The sequence below is a fragment of the Gopherus evgoodei genome, chromosome 5 (assembly GCF_007399415.2).
Source record: "Gopherus evgoodei ecotype Sinaloan lineage chromosome 5, rGopEvg1_v1.p, whole genome shotgun sequence".
Taxonomy (NCBI): domain Eukaryota; kingdom Metazoa; phylum Chordata; order Testudines; family Testudinidae; genus Gopherus; species Gopherus evgoodei.
In genome coordinates, this window is record NC_044326.1 from 92623441 (window position 1) to 92640257 (window position 16817).

The 16817-nt window shown below is 39.7% G+C and overlaps 1 protein-coding gene across 1 annotated transcript in view; it reads left to right on the plus strand.

The window, feature by feature from the left end:
• SLC7A11 (solute carrier family 7 member 11) overlaps positions 1-16817 on the plus strand; it is an 88153-nt gene that overhangs the window by 59443 nt on the left and 11893 nt on the right. The window contains exons 7-9 of the mRNA XM_030564803.1: positions 12275-12398; positions 13447-13550; positions 14300-14396. Coding sequence (XP_030420663.1) covers positions 12275-12398; positions 13447-13550; positions 14300-14396 — 325 coding nt within the window. The remainder of the gene's footprint in view (positions 1-12274; positions 12399-13446; positions 13551-14299; positions 14397-16817) is intronic.

Below are 16817 nucleotides of genomic sequence, written 5' to 3' on the forward strand. Positions count from 1 at the left end.
AAAATATGGACTGGTATACAGAGAAAGGAGACAAGGTGATTTTATTTAACCTGTGTCAAGATATGAGAACAAAGAGCTACTGTGTAAAATTGAATAGAGAAGATTCAAAAGTGATAGAAAGCAAATAGTTTTGCAAAACACAAATAGCCCATGGATCTCATTGCTACATGATATCACTGAGGTCAATATATCAGCACAATTCTAAAAAGGATTAGATATTCATACGGATATGAACAATATCCAGAGTCATCACAGTAAATATTTTTTTTATATTTTGGAAGGGATATAAATCCTCCTGCCACAAGGGCTTAAGGCAATGTCTATCTACTGAGAACTAGAAGGAATTTTTCTCTAAGAGCAGTTATCCTGTAACTGTCTACAATAGGGTTTCTTAAATCATCCTCTGAAACGTCTGTATTGGCCACTGTTGGAGACAAGATACTGGACTGAATGGCCCTTGGTCTGTGGGAACACTCTTCCTCATCAAAGCCCCAGTTCTGCATTCTGCTCTGCACTTACTCCAATTACTTGAATTGCTTGCAGGATCAAAGCCCAAGTTTATTCTTTTCCATCTACTTAACATTTTCTTCATTCCTTCCAGTAGGTTGAAATGTTCAACTTTTGTTTCCTGAAGTCTATTTGAGCAAGAGCTGTTTTGTTATGGAGCACTGGAATGTGTGCTATGTTTGCGTACTCCTTTGTATGTTGGCTTCACAATTATTTGCACATTTTTGAGGGGCTTGGTTTTTGTTTTGGGGGTTCATCTCTGGTAGTTCTGAGGCAGAATGGCATGACATATTGTAGATCTTAAAGAGGAGTTACTTTTTTTTGTTTTAAGTTTTGGTGTGAAAGAGCTGTGGATCATTTTGTTTTGCCATAGACACAGGTTAACCAGTGGACAATCCCCAAAAGACTGCAACTCGTGTTTAGAAGTACTGTAGGTCACATTTGGCTCTTATTGACAGTATGGCCAAGACTTTCAAAAGTTCTAGTGATTTGGCATGTCTACCTCTTTCTCCTGTAATTAAAATATGGGCATATTCTACTTTCTATTACACCCCTGCAACTCCAGTTGAAAAGTGGAGCTGTACAGGTTTAACAGAGCAGAATTTAGCCTGTTATAGTTAATTGATGTTAACTAGACACAAAGAAGTCAAAGCAAGGACATTCAAAGATGAATCTTAAGACCCATTTCAGGGATCTCCAGTCAGTGTGCAGCACATCATACCATATGTGCGTGTGAGCATATTTCAGACCACACTTGGAATTTTCTGTCTTTGGTGTGCTGTGTGAGAACTCAATCATTTCTTACAGTACCTATTTCAAGGTGCTGCATGAAGCATGCAGTGCACATAGTAAGTTTACTGCAATATATCTAGCAAGATCTCATTTCCTTGCTCTCTTTGGGGAGAGTTATTTACATGCTAGATAAGTCCATTTATCACAGTACAATACTGTTAAGATGTCTTCCTTTAATTTTCTTTAAAACCCCTCTTATTTTTTAAAAGTGCTAACTAATTAATTTCCCTCAAGGCACTTGTGTTACCATTTTTCTCATTTCTAAATTCCTATAATAGAACAGCCTATGTTGGCAAATGATATTCCAAGTTCCATGGAGCTCTTTGTTACAAGTAGCTGCTCTTTTCATCGCTGAATAGTGCAATTTCAATTCATGCTGAAATATCAATGGTAACATACAGCAGCAAATTGTTCCTTTATGATCCTTGTCATTGTTGAAACTCTCCTGTTAAGAATTAAATGTCAAAGAATTTAATGAATATGAAAAGTCTGATTCCTTTTTTCTTTTTACCTTGTGAACCTAAGATATCATCCTTTGTTGTTACCAAACTAGTTATTAAAATGCTAACAACTATGATTCCTGAAAGCTCAGATGCAAGAAGCAGGGGGCATCGTTCTCCCTCACCTCCGCAGTAGCATCTGAGCAAAGTGTTTTGTATTCACACTGCTTGTTACGAGGCTCTGAACTTCAGCAGTTCATTTTCAGAATGGTAGCAGCCTAGCCAATCTTGAGGTGTTAGTGTGCCATTTGCTATTACATATATCAGAAACATATGTCCTCAATATAGATATAGAAATACATGCAAATCAGTGCTGTGAGTTTCACCTCTACCCCAAATCCATTCACAGTTAAGATGTCCTAATCCTTACTATGACCGAGACAGATGATTTGACAGCTAATATATTTCTAAATGTGATATTCCTCTTACCCATCTCCTGCCCCATCTCTCTTCCCTGGCAACGACATTATAGTTGTATGGCAATCAGTTTCAACTGGCTCAGACATCCAGATCTGTGAGGCTCAGTCAGCTTCTTTCCCAGCTTGGATCCCCTTATAATTGTACCTCTAAGTTCCACACCCGTGACTGCCAGTTCATTGGCTAGTGCTGTCTTTATGCTTTATGGGAAAGCACTTGTATATGGCTGCTGCTATGTCAGTAGCATTGGAACAGTTTTTAGAGTAGGGGTGCTGAAAGCCATTGAACAAAACTGTAAACCCTGTATATGATGGAAACCACTTCAAGCCAGGGGGTGTGGCAGCACACCCAGCACTCATGTGCTGTGTTTGATATTAAATCTAACTTGAATTTCAGGATACTTTTTTTTTCCCTTCTCTTTTTTCTTTCAATACTAAATATGATATTGGCTGGGGGCAGTACCTCCTGCTCATAAATCAAGTGTTCAGAAGTTCAGTCGTTCTGAAGTCAAATGAGAACGTTGTGCAATTAAATATTTCTCTCTCTCATTTTTTAATATATAATTGCCCCCCTCTATTTTTTTAAGCCTTCTATTGGGATGTGTGTGTTTATGCATTTCCTATCGCAGCTGAGGAGAAGATAAAACTGAGATCTAGGGCTGTAAAATCCAGGTTGGAAGAAATGCTCTGAGCCTGGTAGTTTTCTTCAGCATTTTTGTTTCTGAGCTTGATATGGACTGGTGATGCCTTTTTTTTTAATGTTTTAGTATCACATCTCATCATCATCTATGCTACAGGCAGTGATGTAAGTGCTTCCAGAAAGGACTACTTGCCAGTGAGAAAATAAGATAAAGTACATTAAAGAACTGAGGTGGTCTTAAGTTATAGTTCAAGGTATACAACAAATGTCAAATCTGACTTCTCACATCCCTGGTTTATTGCATTTATGTACTCATTCTGGGAAGTTTGTGACCTTCTCCATCAAAGATGTCAAACATTGACATTTGATGGAAGCATGGAAATGGTTTGTGAAAGAGTTGACTGAGAACCCAGAGGTGGTGATGTATTTTCATGTGAAACATGTGAGTGTATGTTTCATCACTTTCTAAAATGTACTTTTTTACATAGCAATGACCGTGGCAAATCTTGTGTTTGTACTCCTAGGTCAGAATTAAACTCAGACCTTTATTGCAATGCATATGTCAGGATCTGATATGGACTAATACATATTTCATTTCTTTAAAGGTGAATAAACATTTGTTGTTATTAACAGTGCCAGCTTTCAGGTTCAAATAATCACAGAAAATGTTGCCTCCTAGGTTCTCCAGATGCTCTTTTGAAAAGTATCCAAGGAGAAAATCTGGCCCTTAGTCAATATATTGTAAAGCTAAATATATATGTAAACCACATCAGGACGTATTGCTATGAGAACTGGATTGATTTTTACTCCTATGACAGTGAGTGCACTTAAATAGCTCATGCTGGTTTTACAGATATTACCAGTTTGAGTGGTACTCCTGATACTTAAAGCGGGGATACTGCTAGAACAAGTAATATCTTTGTAATATCTGCTGTAAGTATAAAAGAGTCTTGACAGTACTAATTTTGGTGTAAATAGTGTAATATCTATTAATGATGTGCTGAGTAAAAATCCTTAATGTATGAAAAATACTCTGCAGTCTGTTAAAAGCAGGCAGGTTTTAAACATTTAGATTTTCCACTGCATTCAGGCTGCTTCTCACTCCACTACTAGCACAAATTGGCCCTAAAAATGGGGTAGCCAGCGACAGGTTGATCAACCCCATGTATGAGGATTCTTCTGTGCTATAAAGCAAAAGTAACTCCAAGGGGTCATGGGCAGGACTTTCCCTATTGGCAGATGCTAAAATTTAGGGCAACCTTAAGGACAATCTAACTGAGGCAGGAAGACCAGGCTACCACACAGTCAGCTCAGGCCCTGGGGAGTACAAACATGGTTCAAAGACAGTTTTATACACTTGCTCCACTACACATACACACTCCTAAGATGTTCTGTGTGCTGTTGACTCACAGCTGAGGATCTGGGCCTTAAATTTTAATATATTATTTACTTCAGATGTTTTCTTGAGAATACCAGGAGTGCTTATCCATTCTGTGTTGGAAGATGTGGGATTTCATTATCAAAATGCTATAAAGCCGATTAAAGTGTAAATGTGCAAAAATGTCAAATTGAGCAATTTATTATTACTGTCTTTTTTTATGGTCTAAAACAATGTGTGAACCCTCTTTAGCTGGTTACACTAAGCTTCAGCTGAACGAGTTCATTCCATTCCTCAGTAAAATTTTTTTTTTTTATGGAAGATACCACCTTTACTAGATGGCAGCCAGGGCTTGAACATATTTAGAATCATGTGTTCTAATGTGCAACCTGGCCAGCCAAACTGAGTTAGAACATGGTATGGCTGTTGTCAAGTTTAATCCATGTTAAAAATAACCACTGTGTGAATGGGGCACTTGGCACCAAACTTGCCAAAGGCTTTTGACATATTTACCTTTGCTCAGTCCTGAGACTAAAAATGTTTGGTTTGGACAATATGCTATGTTTATCAATGTTTAGCCCTTACAGCTGGTACCATTATAGGTCTTGAATTCTTGCTGTCAGAGCATTTTATGCTACTCAATGGATCCAGAAGCCACTGCTGTTAAATAAATAAATACAAATTCAGAGTAGTGAATGAAATCCACTGTTTTAATATCATTTGACCTGTCTGAGTCAGTCATGCAACAGCCCCTTTACTAAGTGAAACCAATTACAATCCAAGCAAGGTAAGTCAAAAAGCAAATCATTAAAAGCATTTTGCTTCCTTTGCTAGGTGACAGAAAGTGAGAAGGCCTGATTCTCTACTCTGTTACACCTGTGATGCTCTGTCATGCTGGTGTATCTCCATTGATGTCAATAGCATAAAACTAATACAGTGAAGCAGAGAATCAGATCCTTTAACTCTCACTCTAGCATTAACTTCTTTGGCACATGGGGTGGTGCAACAGAAATTGTGGCTTAATGGCCTACCCTTTCTCTCCCCAGAAAGTCATAATCAAAAGAAGATGAATAGAGCTCACTTGATTGTCTGAGCTGCAAAACCATAAATAACAATCCTAGTTCAGAACATAAGGATGCTGGGAATGAAACATATTTACAGGCATTGAAGGGAAATGAGCAGTGATTTTCTTACCCCAATGTTCCCTACAATAATCAAAATAATAATCACTTATGGCTTAAGGCTACAAGCCTAAAAATTATTGCACATATTCCCATTAGTATTTTCAAATATGCTCACTCAGGATCTGCAGCAGTGAAAACTGGGGTTCTAAGCTGCAGAGTACACAATGTTCACAACTTCAAGCCCATTTGTGCTTGACTGCCCTGGGAGGTGGCACCCTTTTTCAGTTCTTTGTGTTCATTTTGCACCTTCCCCCCTTCCTGCTACCAAAGATAAAGAAGGTAGCCTTTTTAAACTTTACAGGACAAGTGAGAATCATTTTGATTTCTCCTTCACCATAATGGGTTATATTGTCTGCCCCCCATTCTTCATGGGAAATACCAACAGATCTGTGGAAGCAGACTTGCAAATGTTACACATCATTTTGGTCTCACCTGTGTGACAGGTGGACTTGATGCATTCATGCATGCAGACATAGGTTGAAAATCTGTGGATACAGACTTAAGACCCCATAGATGTTACTCCTAGCCTGTGTCATCTGTGCTTCTACTGAGTTCCTGGCTCCTTCCAAGCACTAGTCACATGTTTGCTCCCTTTCTATGCTGCATTTATTTTCTTCCATGACTGTTGTTTTGGGAAACTTATGGCACAAATGTCTTCTGGACTTCTCCCACCATGAATGTAGCCCTATGACCCATGTAATGGATGATTTTTAAATTGCCCAAATCTGGAAGCAATGAACTTACAGAATTGTTTGTTTTTAAAAGACATCAGTGATTCCCTGAGGAAATATCATTGCACAAGGGTAATTCCTATAAAGGAACCTGAAAGTTCTGTGATGGTAAATTTTCAACACACTGAAGAAATAAACAGTACCTACAGTACTGCATAATGAAAACCAAACTTCATTTCCTGTTATAGTAACATTGTTGCCATGTGAGAGAAGTTAAGACGTTTGCTGATTAGGGTTTACTCAGCTGTAATATTACCTGCTTTCGCCATTATTACAAGATAGTAAATTTATTACTCAAATGATAATAAGTAGTTGTTTTAACATTTATTTTTGTACGCTGGACTAGTTGCATTATGTTTTGCAAACAATGGGTCTGATCTGGTTCCACTGAAAATTAGGGACTAAAATCCAATTGCTTTCTGCGATAGGATCAGGCCCATAATTTATATTTGCTTTGCACAGTAAAAATCTGCAATTTTGCTGGACTAAGTAGGAAATCTGACTTATTATGTTCTTATGTGAAAGGGAGAGCTGAGTTCTATGAAAGATTGTGTCTTTTATCAATGAATTTAATGTGAAACTGCTGCAGTGTAAGGGTAATACCTCATTAGACAGATAGGACTCTGGCAGATAATGGCTGTTTGTTATATGCATTACTGAAGACTGAAACCTCCATCTCATTTCAGAATTGCTTTTGCTTTCAAATATCTTATCCACATTAAAATATGCACCAGTAAAATTAAATAGATTTAGCTGAATCAGTGCACATCCCTAAGTGGATATTCTTATTTCTGTTTTAAGAGTGGCAAACTTCAGATCAGTTTAGAGTTGCTCCTAATCATTTTAAGAAGTACTGAAATAAATCTGTTTTCAGACGAAGAGTGTTCACATAGTCTTTTGCACTAATTGAACTAAATAGGTTTAAAATCAGACCTGAAATTGAACTACTTCAACTCTGTAGGTTGGATAAGCCCATAGTGAGCTCTTCTCTTTTCATGTGCATTATATTCCACCAAAGATATTTAAGGGAGTATGAGCAAATCATTAAGATCCTGCATTTCCTATATTCTATTTACTTTTATTTTCTGTTTGTGCCTGCTTTCGTGTAGTTTTTTCTTTTACTTCGCTTTTTATATTTGCTTCTTTGCCGTTATTTAGCTGCTAATCTAGAACTGCTCATTTCTCACATCTTCTTGCAGGCCTGTACCCTCACTTTTTTTTGTGCATGGAATTTTTCCCTGGACAGTGGACTGAGATAAGGCTTTAGTAAAATCCACATTTAAAGTGAATACGAGGAAATGGTTTTTGGCTTGGCCAGGGAACTATAAGGTGTGTGAAGACAACATACTTTATGACTGTGAAAATAGATGAATCTGCCCAGCATATTTTGACTGTATGCCTGTCATTTCATGTAAAGAGCAGCCTGCAGTGGTCTCAGCTCTAAACACTTACAGTTTGTTGTTATAAAGCTTGTCATTAAAGCTGGGATATGAGCTGTAGACCTCTGGGAATGTTCATAACCTGACTTACTGAAGTTGTTCTTCCTACCCCTGGGTTCTCATCTTTTCTTTACTGTGTCTTCCCTGTATGTTTCTCTTGAAACTATTTACAGTAAGTAATGCAGTAGCAGACCAGATTTCCAGATGAGCTGTGATTTTACTGCATTTAGGGTCAAATCCTAAACTCAGTGTACAGCCTGAGTAACTGGGCTGTGACCTAGGGAGGTCCACAGAATCCAGGAAGGAAGAAATTCTCTCCCGGTCCATAACTAAGTAGTGGAGCTCTGACAGTAGGGGCAGATGAATGACTTTGCATCTATATAGTTACAGGTTTACCAACTCCATTCCTCCCCCCTAATTTTTCTGGGGTGCAGAGGGCCTCTCTCACTTGTGTTCCATGAAGCACATGGTGTGCACACCCCCAGTTCAGACTTCCCTGTTCCTGCAGCACAGTAGGGCAGGATGTTGGGATTTGCTCCTGAATAGTAACTGGTCATGGGTAAATCTTAAAGTGTAGAGGCCTGATTCAGTTGGGATAAGCACACAGATGTTTGAATGTTCCCTAAATATTAACTGGCCCACAGAAAGAGTGACACTATAGTCCAGTATTTAGGGCAATCACCTGAGAAGTGGGGAAGCCCTGTTCAAATCCCTACTCCTGAAGCAGAGAAGGAATTGAACCAGGTGAGTACCACATCCTAGGTGAGTTAGATACTTGTTTGCAGCCACACCTTGTAAGAGCAACTGCTGCTTAAGAGCAACATTTCCCCTGGGAACATTTGGATTTTATATGCATAAGTTCCTTTATGGATTTGTTAAGTGTCATAAGCCTTTCAATGCCTTATAGATAACAGCTTATGTCTCTCATATGACCTTATGGATAAATAGTACATATCGGGTCCTGTTAAATACAATGTAAACATATGCCCAGTAATATGGAGTGTTAATATGGATCCAGTGTATCCGGAGTTAATTTACTTCACTGAGAATGCTCACTTGCAGCTGTTTTGTAACTACAGTTTTTCTTTTGGCATTAGAGCTGCTCACATAATAGTGAAAGGATTAATTTATGAGACAGAGGTGAATAAAGGTATCTTATTGCAGGCTGGGAATTCTCTCTTCAATTTGACTAGTAGAAAAGACTCTTTTAAAGTTCCTACTTAGTATTTTAACATAATGTTCAGATATGGCTTGATGTACTGTACCAGGGATGGCTCCGGGCACCAGCGCAGAAAGGCGCGGGACCGGCAGATCACCTACAGAAACGCTGCCGAAGGCTGCCTGACTGCCGTGCTTGGGGTGGCAAAAAACACAGAGCAAAAAAAAAAAAAAAAAATTAAGTGACACAATGCAGTACTGAACTGATGTGTCAATGAGAAATCAACCAGGGCTGGATTACTCATCCCTTAATCATGAAACTGGATTGTCACTTTTGTCAAAATTTGCCGTTGCAAGCAGCCATCTAACAGGCAGCACTCACAGGTGTTACATAATGATGTATTGCAACCCCTAAGGGCCTGATCATATTGGGAGAGAAAAAAGAGTTACAGATGTAGCACTTCTACATAAGAGCACTAAGAACTTAGAGGTCACCAAGCCTTCTATTCTGTTCAAGGCTTTTGGTAACAAAACATGATGATTCCCAATCTTCAGGCAATGTAATGAATGGCACTTGCTGACTAGCTTTTTTTGGCTACCAGCAGAGTTTAGTGCTACTCAGCATAATGAGCCAGGACTCAGTGTGCTAAATACACTCGGGTTTTAAAGTGCTTTTTTAGTTCTTTGGTTTGGAACTGCCATTGTATTTTAGAGGACATTATATTGAGATCTGAATTAGAGGCACCTTGTAGTGCTAAGGTTCTATAAGGGTTGATAAGTACTCCAGATGAAGAGCAGACAGTTTTAGCTCAGGTAGTTGAAGGTTTTGGCTGCCTGAACTCAAGAAAGACAGAACAGGAGATTATATCAGTAAGTAGAGGACATATATATGAGTAACAATACAGTAATTTCATGGCCCAGGCTTTCCCACCAGTACTTGAACTTTGTATTGTGTGCTATCCACTCTGCCATTGTCTCTTGCATTGAGTGACCTGTACAACCTGATGGGTTCCTTTTTTCTTTAAGGTATGTCTACACTACCTGCTGGATCGGCAGGTAGAGATCGATCTATCGGGGATCGATGTATCGCGTCTTTTCTAGATGTGATACATCGATCCCCGAACATGCTCCCTGTCGACTCTGGAACTCCACCAGGGCGAGAGGTGGAAGCGGAGTCAATGGGGGAGCGGCGGCCATCGATCCCATGCCGCGAGGACGCGAAATAAGTCAATCTAAGTTGATCTAATACGTTGACTTCAGTTATGCTATTCTCATAGCTGAAGTTGCGTATCTTAGACCGATCCTCCCTCCCCCAGTGTAGACCAGGCCCAAGTTACCTGAGACTGTGGGCCTCTTCCTATGGGCTTATGCAGTGCCACAATGTCCATCATATTGCAATCATTGCTACATGATCCTCTTATCTAATTATCTCTCTAGTTTCTATAATACTCATCATCATAGTTTCTAATGCAGTTAAGATGGGGAACAGTGACACCACCAATTCATTTTTAGCATCTCTCATTCCATAACCTCCTTTCAACTTGAAAGCTCTGTAAAGGTATCTGCAACAAGGTGCTCTGCCCCTTTTAAGGGCCAGGGGGCTTGGAGCCAGCCAGCCCTGTTTTCAGGCAGACCCCTGTAAGAATAGGCATTTGGACCTGGTAGAAGGGATTCTCAGACCCAACTGGAAGCGGGTGAGGTACTTTTTAGAGTCAGAAAATGGCTTAGCTGGTGAGAGAGCTGCCAGGTGGTGGGGGGTGGGGGTGGTAGGAGGAGGAGGAAAAAGTCCCTGGGCCAAGGGAACAGCACCATTTGAAGAATGTTGGTTCCTAGGGTTATCAACCCTCCAGGATTGTCTTGGAGTCTCCAGGAGTTAAAGATGAAACTTTAATTAAAGATTATGTCATGTGATGTAACCTTCAGGAATATATCCAACCAAAATTGGCAAACCTATGGGTTCTTGTGGCAGGCACTGGAGTAGGGGGACTCCAGGATGGCTTATAGGAAGACTGGGAATAACTTTTTTGTGTGTTTGTGTTTTGAATAATAAATTAAGCTTTGAGGAAAAGGGCCTGATCTAGACTTTGCACAAGATGTCAGTCCTTTGTAGGCGAAAGGCCAGCAGCCTACAGTGTTAAAGAAGGTCCTTATTAAATTCTTACCTAGGAGTGTCAGTGTAGTTTGCAAGAGTCATGACAAAAAACAGCACATCATGGGTCAATGTGTTGAATCCCAAAAGCACTCTTTGAGGGAGCTGATTTTATTTCTTCTGGGATGTGTGCCAGCAGGTTCTTTGGATCATCCAGGACTCCTGTTCTTCCCTCTTTCCTCCCACAGTTGACTGTGTCCATTGTCTTTTGTATAGAAGATTGCACATGTAGCAACCTTTTGATCCCATCAGAAGCAAGTGTTTAGATAAAAATGTCTTGTTTTGCCATTTTGAAACAATGTTTTTTGTTTGTTTTTTGTGTTTTTGATTCAAAACAACTTTTTTTCAAAGTTTAAAATAATCAAAATAATCAAAAATGCTCAAAACTGAAATGTTTTTTTTGAGCCCAATAAGATGCTGATTGGACACAACTGGTTTTTTTTTCCAATTTGGTGAAAATTAAAAAAATATTCAATTTCAGGTTAACCCAAAACACATTCTTCCCTGATTTTTAGAATTGCCAGTGAATTTAAAAATCTGTTTTCACCTAGCTTTACTCCTGACTGAATAAACTGAAGGGAATAGCCATGAAGCAGGAACATCCCCTTCTTAAGGCAATGCATATCCTGTATCTACCATGCTGCTTCCTGTTAACTTGGATTGATTGATTATTTCTCAAAGCTGAATTCCTTCTTGGTCTGAACAAGAGGAGGTCATTTTAAGGGAGGCAGTGTTGTTTACTGAGTAGAGCACTGGGCTGGGATTCAGGAGACCTGGTTTCTATTCCCTGCTCAGCCACTGGCATGCTTGGGTGACCTTGGACATGTCATTTTGCCTCTGCACACAGGTTTCCCTTTATTTTAAAAAAAGGATAATGACACTGGCTCCTTTAAGAGCTCCTGATAAAAAGTGTCATATTATACAAAGCTCTTATTATTGTTTATTAACATGTTGTTCTTCCTTCTCCTCCCATAGTGATAAAATAGCAAGGTTTTATATGCTTATTGCTACTATTTCTGAGACAAACTCAATCTTCAGTTATCTCCGTAAATTCCAGTCCTCAGTGTGAATGTCAGTTGGCACATGGTAGAGCTTTTTGAGGGCACTGTTGAATACGCCTGACTATATATTATTTGAATAGCTGACTCAAATTAGAGACATGGAACGTAAATTTCTTTCTTCTTCTTCTTTTTTTTTTTTTTACGTGTAGCTTCTAGTTATAGTTTTTTTAGAACACCAACTGCTTATCTGTTCATGCCACTCATAGATCTAGGGATATAAAGGACAAAGATCAAATGGCTTTTTCTCATGTTCTTATTTGTTTCATTTTCAGGGAATGACTAGCAGATTGCAACTAATGAGCTTATTTGTGTATTCCAGAAACATACCGCTCGCAATATGCGTTTCAATGGTTATTGTCACAGTTGGCTATGTGTTAACAAATGTGGCTTATTTCACTACAATCAGCCCTGAGGAACTGCTAAATTCAAAGGCTGTGGCAGTGGTAAGTTATGGAGGAAAAATACAAATGTATAGCTCTGGCTACAGTTAAAGTGGATCTGCTGTTAAAGAATAAAAAAAGTGGGAAACTTACAATGAAGCTACACAAAAACACCCTTTAAGGCCCTAGTTTAGCAAAGCACTTAAACGTGGACTTAAGTCTCATTGCCTTTTATTGGGTTCCTTATTGATGTATAGGGATGAATTTAAACTTATGCATAGCATTAGCCCATTCCTATTCAGCTGACTTTTTAGAGTTGTTGGGACTTAAATGCGTGCTTAAGGTTAAGTACGTGTTTAACTGTTTTGCTGAACTGTGGTGATGTCAATTATTTTTGTGGCATCGGTTTTGCAATAAACAAGTATAAATCCACATACCAATATTGATACAGCTAAGGATTTTTTCAATAGGAGAATCTGAACACCCTGTTTTCAAGTGACTAATTCTGTAATGTATATAAAATCTAGCAGCAGAATATTTTGTGGCACCACAGAAAATCATGGGCCGCACCTGTGTGCGCCTTCAAACCATGAGGATAAGAAACAAAATTTTTATGGTAATGACCTAGGAGCGTGAGATATGACTGGGTGCATAGACTATAGGATGACAGAAGCTCAGTATGGTGATCATTGTACAAAATATTATGAATGTTTGTATACGTATGACAAATGTGGATTAGACAGATTCTCATTCATAGAATGTGAATGAATAGTCGACAGCTGATGGTATTTAAAACAAATATATAGGGGCAGATTCTACCCCTCTTCCATGAAGTACCTTAACTGATAAGTAGCCACACTGAAATAAGGCTCTGCTGTCTGAAAGCGCTACCTACTGAGTATGGGTGGGAGACACTTGCCTTGTCTCCCACTCATAAACAGTAGATAACGCTTTATTCAGACAGCAGAGTCTTATTTCCGTGTGGCTACTTATCCCACTAGCGAAGAGAAAATGACAAATGTGCAGAACAATGTCACAGAAAGTTATAGAATGGAATCTTGTAGAAACTCTTGTTTTTTTCCTGTTAATTCATGTTGCTTTCTTTTACCAGACCTTTGCTGAACGATTAATGGGAAATTTTTCATTAGCCGTTCCAATATTTGTCGCCCTTTCCTGCTTTGGCTCTATGAATGGTGGTATCTTTGCAGTTTCCAGGTGAGAAGATCTAGGAATTATTGGAGTGGGTGGGGGAGGTGGGTAAGAACATAAGAACAGCCATATTGGGTCAGACCAAAGGTACATCTAGCCCAGTTTCCTGTCTTCCAACAGTGGCCAATTGCCAGGTACCCCAAAGAGAATGAACAGAACAGGTAATCATCAAGTGATCCATCCCGTCGCCCATTCCCAGCTTCTGGCAAACAGAGGCTAGGGAAACCATTCCTGCCCATTCTGGCTAATAGCCATTGATGGACCTATCCCCCATGAACTTATCTAGGTCTTTTTTGAACTAGTTAAGGAATGACTAAAACCACGGAGGACAAATGAAACCAGGATTAATTCCTTTAAATATCAGGACAGGGTTACTACAATAGTCTTTATGACTTTTATCAAGTTTGGCATTACTGTCACATAGCTAAAACCCTGTGAATTGCTTTAAAAATAATCCGTTTTAATGTAATACCTAATGGATTGATGCTTTATTTCTATGGATAAGGTAAATGTGGGAAAACACTAATATTAACTGCTTGTAAAGACTGATAATGTCGGGATGGGAAATGGTTATATGTCTTTTGCTTTGGTTTCTGAGTATCGACTTCTGACATCTTTTAAAATCTGAATGTCTTCAATAAAAAAAAGTAGAGCTGCTGAGGATAACTGAATGTGTTCTGCATCTCTAGTGAGCTGCTTTGACTTCTCTTTGTAATGAGTGTATTTAAAGTCTGTCCGCATTTACTTCCCACCAGGATGTTCTACGTTGCATCCCGTGAGGGTCACCTTCCAGAAATTCTCTCCATGATTCATGTCCGCAAGCACACTCCTCTGCCAGCTGTCATTGTTTTGGTAAATCATATAAACAAATGTTCCTGCGCAAGATTGTGTATTACAGGCTTGCATGGGAGGATTCAAGCAGAACTTGGGCACTGCTGGAATCTCTTATTTATTTATATTTTGGGGTTTGGTGAGGGGCAGAAGAATGTAGGCACTGAAGCGATCTATTCTAGTGCCGCCGCCTCTGTGTTTCTGATTGTAGCACTTAACTCTCAGAGGCTGCTACCTAAATCCTATCTCATTACACTTTCTTTCAGCCTTCCAAATCCTTAGAAATAAAGTGATTATTTGGGCCCCTTTCAGTGACATGAATTCTAATAGAAAAGGAAGTAGAGAAATAAAACTCAAATTCACATAATTGGAAGCATAGCTAAACAGTAGTGTTTGAGAGCACCCTAATGTGAAAAATGCAGACAATGATACACAAAGGTAATGTAGGAGGGAGGAGCCCTCAGTAGTGCAGTGATTGCTTTTTAATCTTTGTGAGAACGTGTCTGAAAATATGGGTAACGGAAATAATTGTGAAAGGGCTATGAGAAGAAAGGAAAAGTACAAGGTAGTATAATGATGGGCCAGTTACCAGTTCCTAAGACAGACTCACAGCTAAAGCATTAGGAAAAAAGAAGAGCAGTAACTCAGGCCCTAATTTTCAAACTCAGTTGCCTAATGTTATATCTGTGAATAAATTTCCATTTAGGGCTCATCTTCTGTGGGGATTCAGCACCTCTCGGCATAGGCCCTGAGGAACCAATGGCCCTGCTTCAGATGGCTTGACCCGTGTATTCATGTGCAGTCTCACTGACCTGAGTGGGGCTCCATGTTGGTGTAGGGAGTCTGCTGATAAGATCAGATTGCAGGTTTTGGACCTAAGTCAACACCAGGAGTGGCTCTAGGTATTTTGCTGCCTCAAGAATGGCAGGCAGGCTGCCTTCCGCAGTTTGTCTGCGAGAGGTCCCTGGTTCCATGGATTCGAGCGGGAGGTCTGCCGAAGCTGTGGAACCAGCGGACCCGCTGCAGGCATGCCGCCAAAGGCAACCTGCCTGCTGCCCTCGCGGTGACTGGCAGAGTGCCCCCCCCCCATGGCTTGCTGCCCCAGTCACGTGCTTGGCGTGCTGGTGCCTGGAGCCACCCCTGATCAACACTTACAATGGGTGTCTAAATACTTACTTTGGATGGCATGTATCGGTTTAAGGGTCTGTCTGCACTTCAGTCAGACACAGGTGTGGTTATAGCATGTGATAATATACTCAAGCTAACTTTAGTCTAGCTAGAACAAGTGCTAATAGCAATGGAGCTCAGTAGGATGGGCTCGCTACCTGATTACAAGCCCACTAGTGAGGCTGGGTATATATTGTGCTGGCTCCCATGCTGCCACAGTTTCTCTGTTATTAGTACCTGCACTAACGAGATTAAAGCTAGCTCAGGTATGTCTCCGTGTGCTGCAATCACACATCCAATTGCAGTGTAGCCATACACTAAATGTTTAATTTTAAATTTGTTCATCTAAATGTAGGTGCCCAAGTTTGAACATTGGATTCTCTAATTGAGGGTAGAGGGGGAAAATGTTTTTAATGTATTTGTTTTACCCTGCACTATTACATTTGTTTTGCTTCATATTTTATATTTTATTGACTCTTGTGTCACTTACATTTCTGTTTAGCATATGGCACAATGCAACTTTCCTGGGTTCACTTTTATTGTGCTAGTAGCAGTTACGCACACTACTTTTCCTTCTAGAAGCAGTATGCTTCTATATGAAGATGGCTTTTATGCAGTCTTTCCTATTGTTCATGCCATCTTAGATATAAGTGCAGTTGTTATGAAGATATTTCCTGCCCTGACCCTAAGCATTTCTGCGTTTTCCTGTTGTATGTTATGCAGAGGGCTGAGCTTGTTTGGGGGAGAGAAGGAAAGTGAGCACATTCAATGCTCAAGGCTCAGAAAACAAAGTGAAGAAAGGAAGCTATTGCTTATTACGTGCTTGCTTATTTGTGGCTAGAACTCTTAATATCAAGATGTGCATATAACAAGCCTAAGTAACCATGTGATCCTATTTGTAGCCTTCTTTGTGTCTTCATTTTTCTCCTCCACCATTGATTGCCCTGCACTGCAGCATCATGCTTAAAGTTAGATTTTAAGGGGTCAGGGTCTATGGGTGAAATCCTGGCCCCATTGAAGTCAAAGGCCGAATTCCCATTGATTTCAATGGGGTGAAGATTTTATCCTGTATCTTATTTGTAAAGAACAAACAAACAAACTAGCACATTTGGGGCACTCTGGCAATCATAATAGACTGGAAGTCAAAGGGAGTGCTCAGTAGGGTAAGCCCCGTGTTTGAAATATTTACACTCCCTGTCCAAATCCCAGATAGTTTTTCCACTGAAAAACAAAACAACACACACAGATTTTTGGCAGAAAAGACCTAGCACAAGT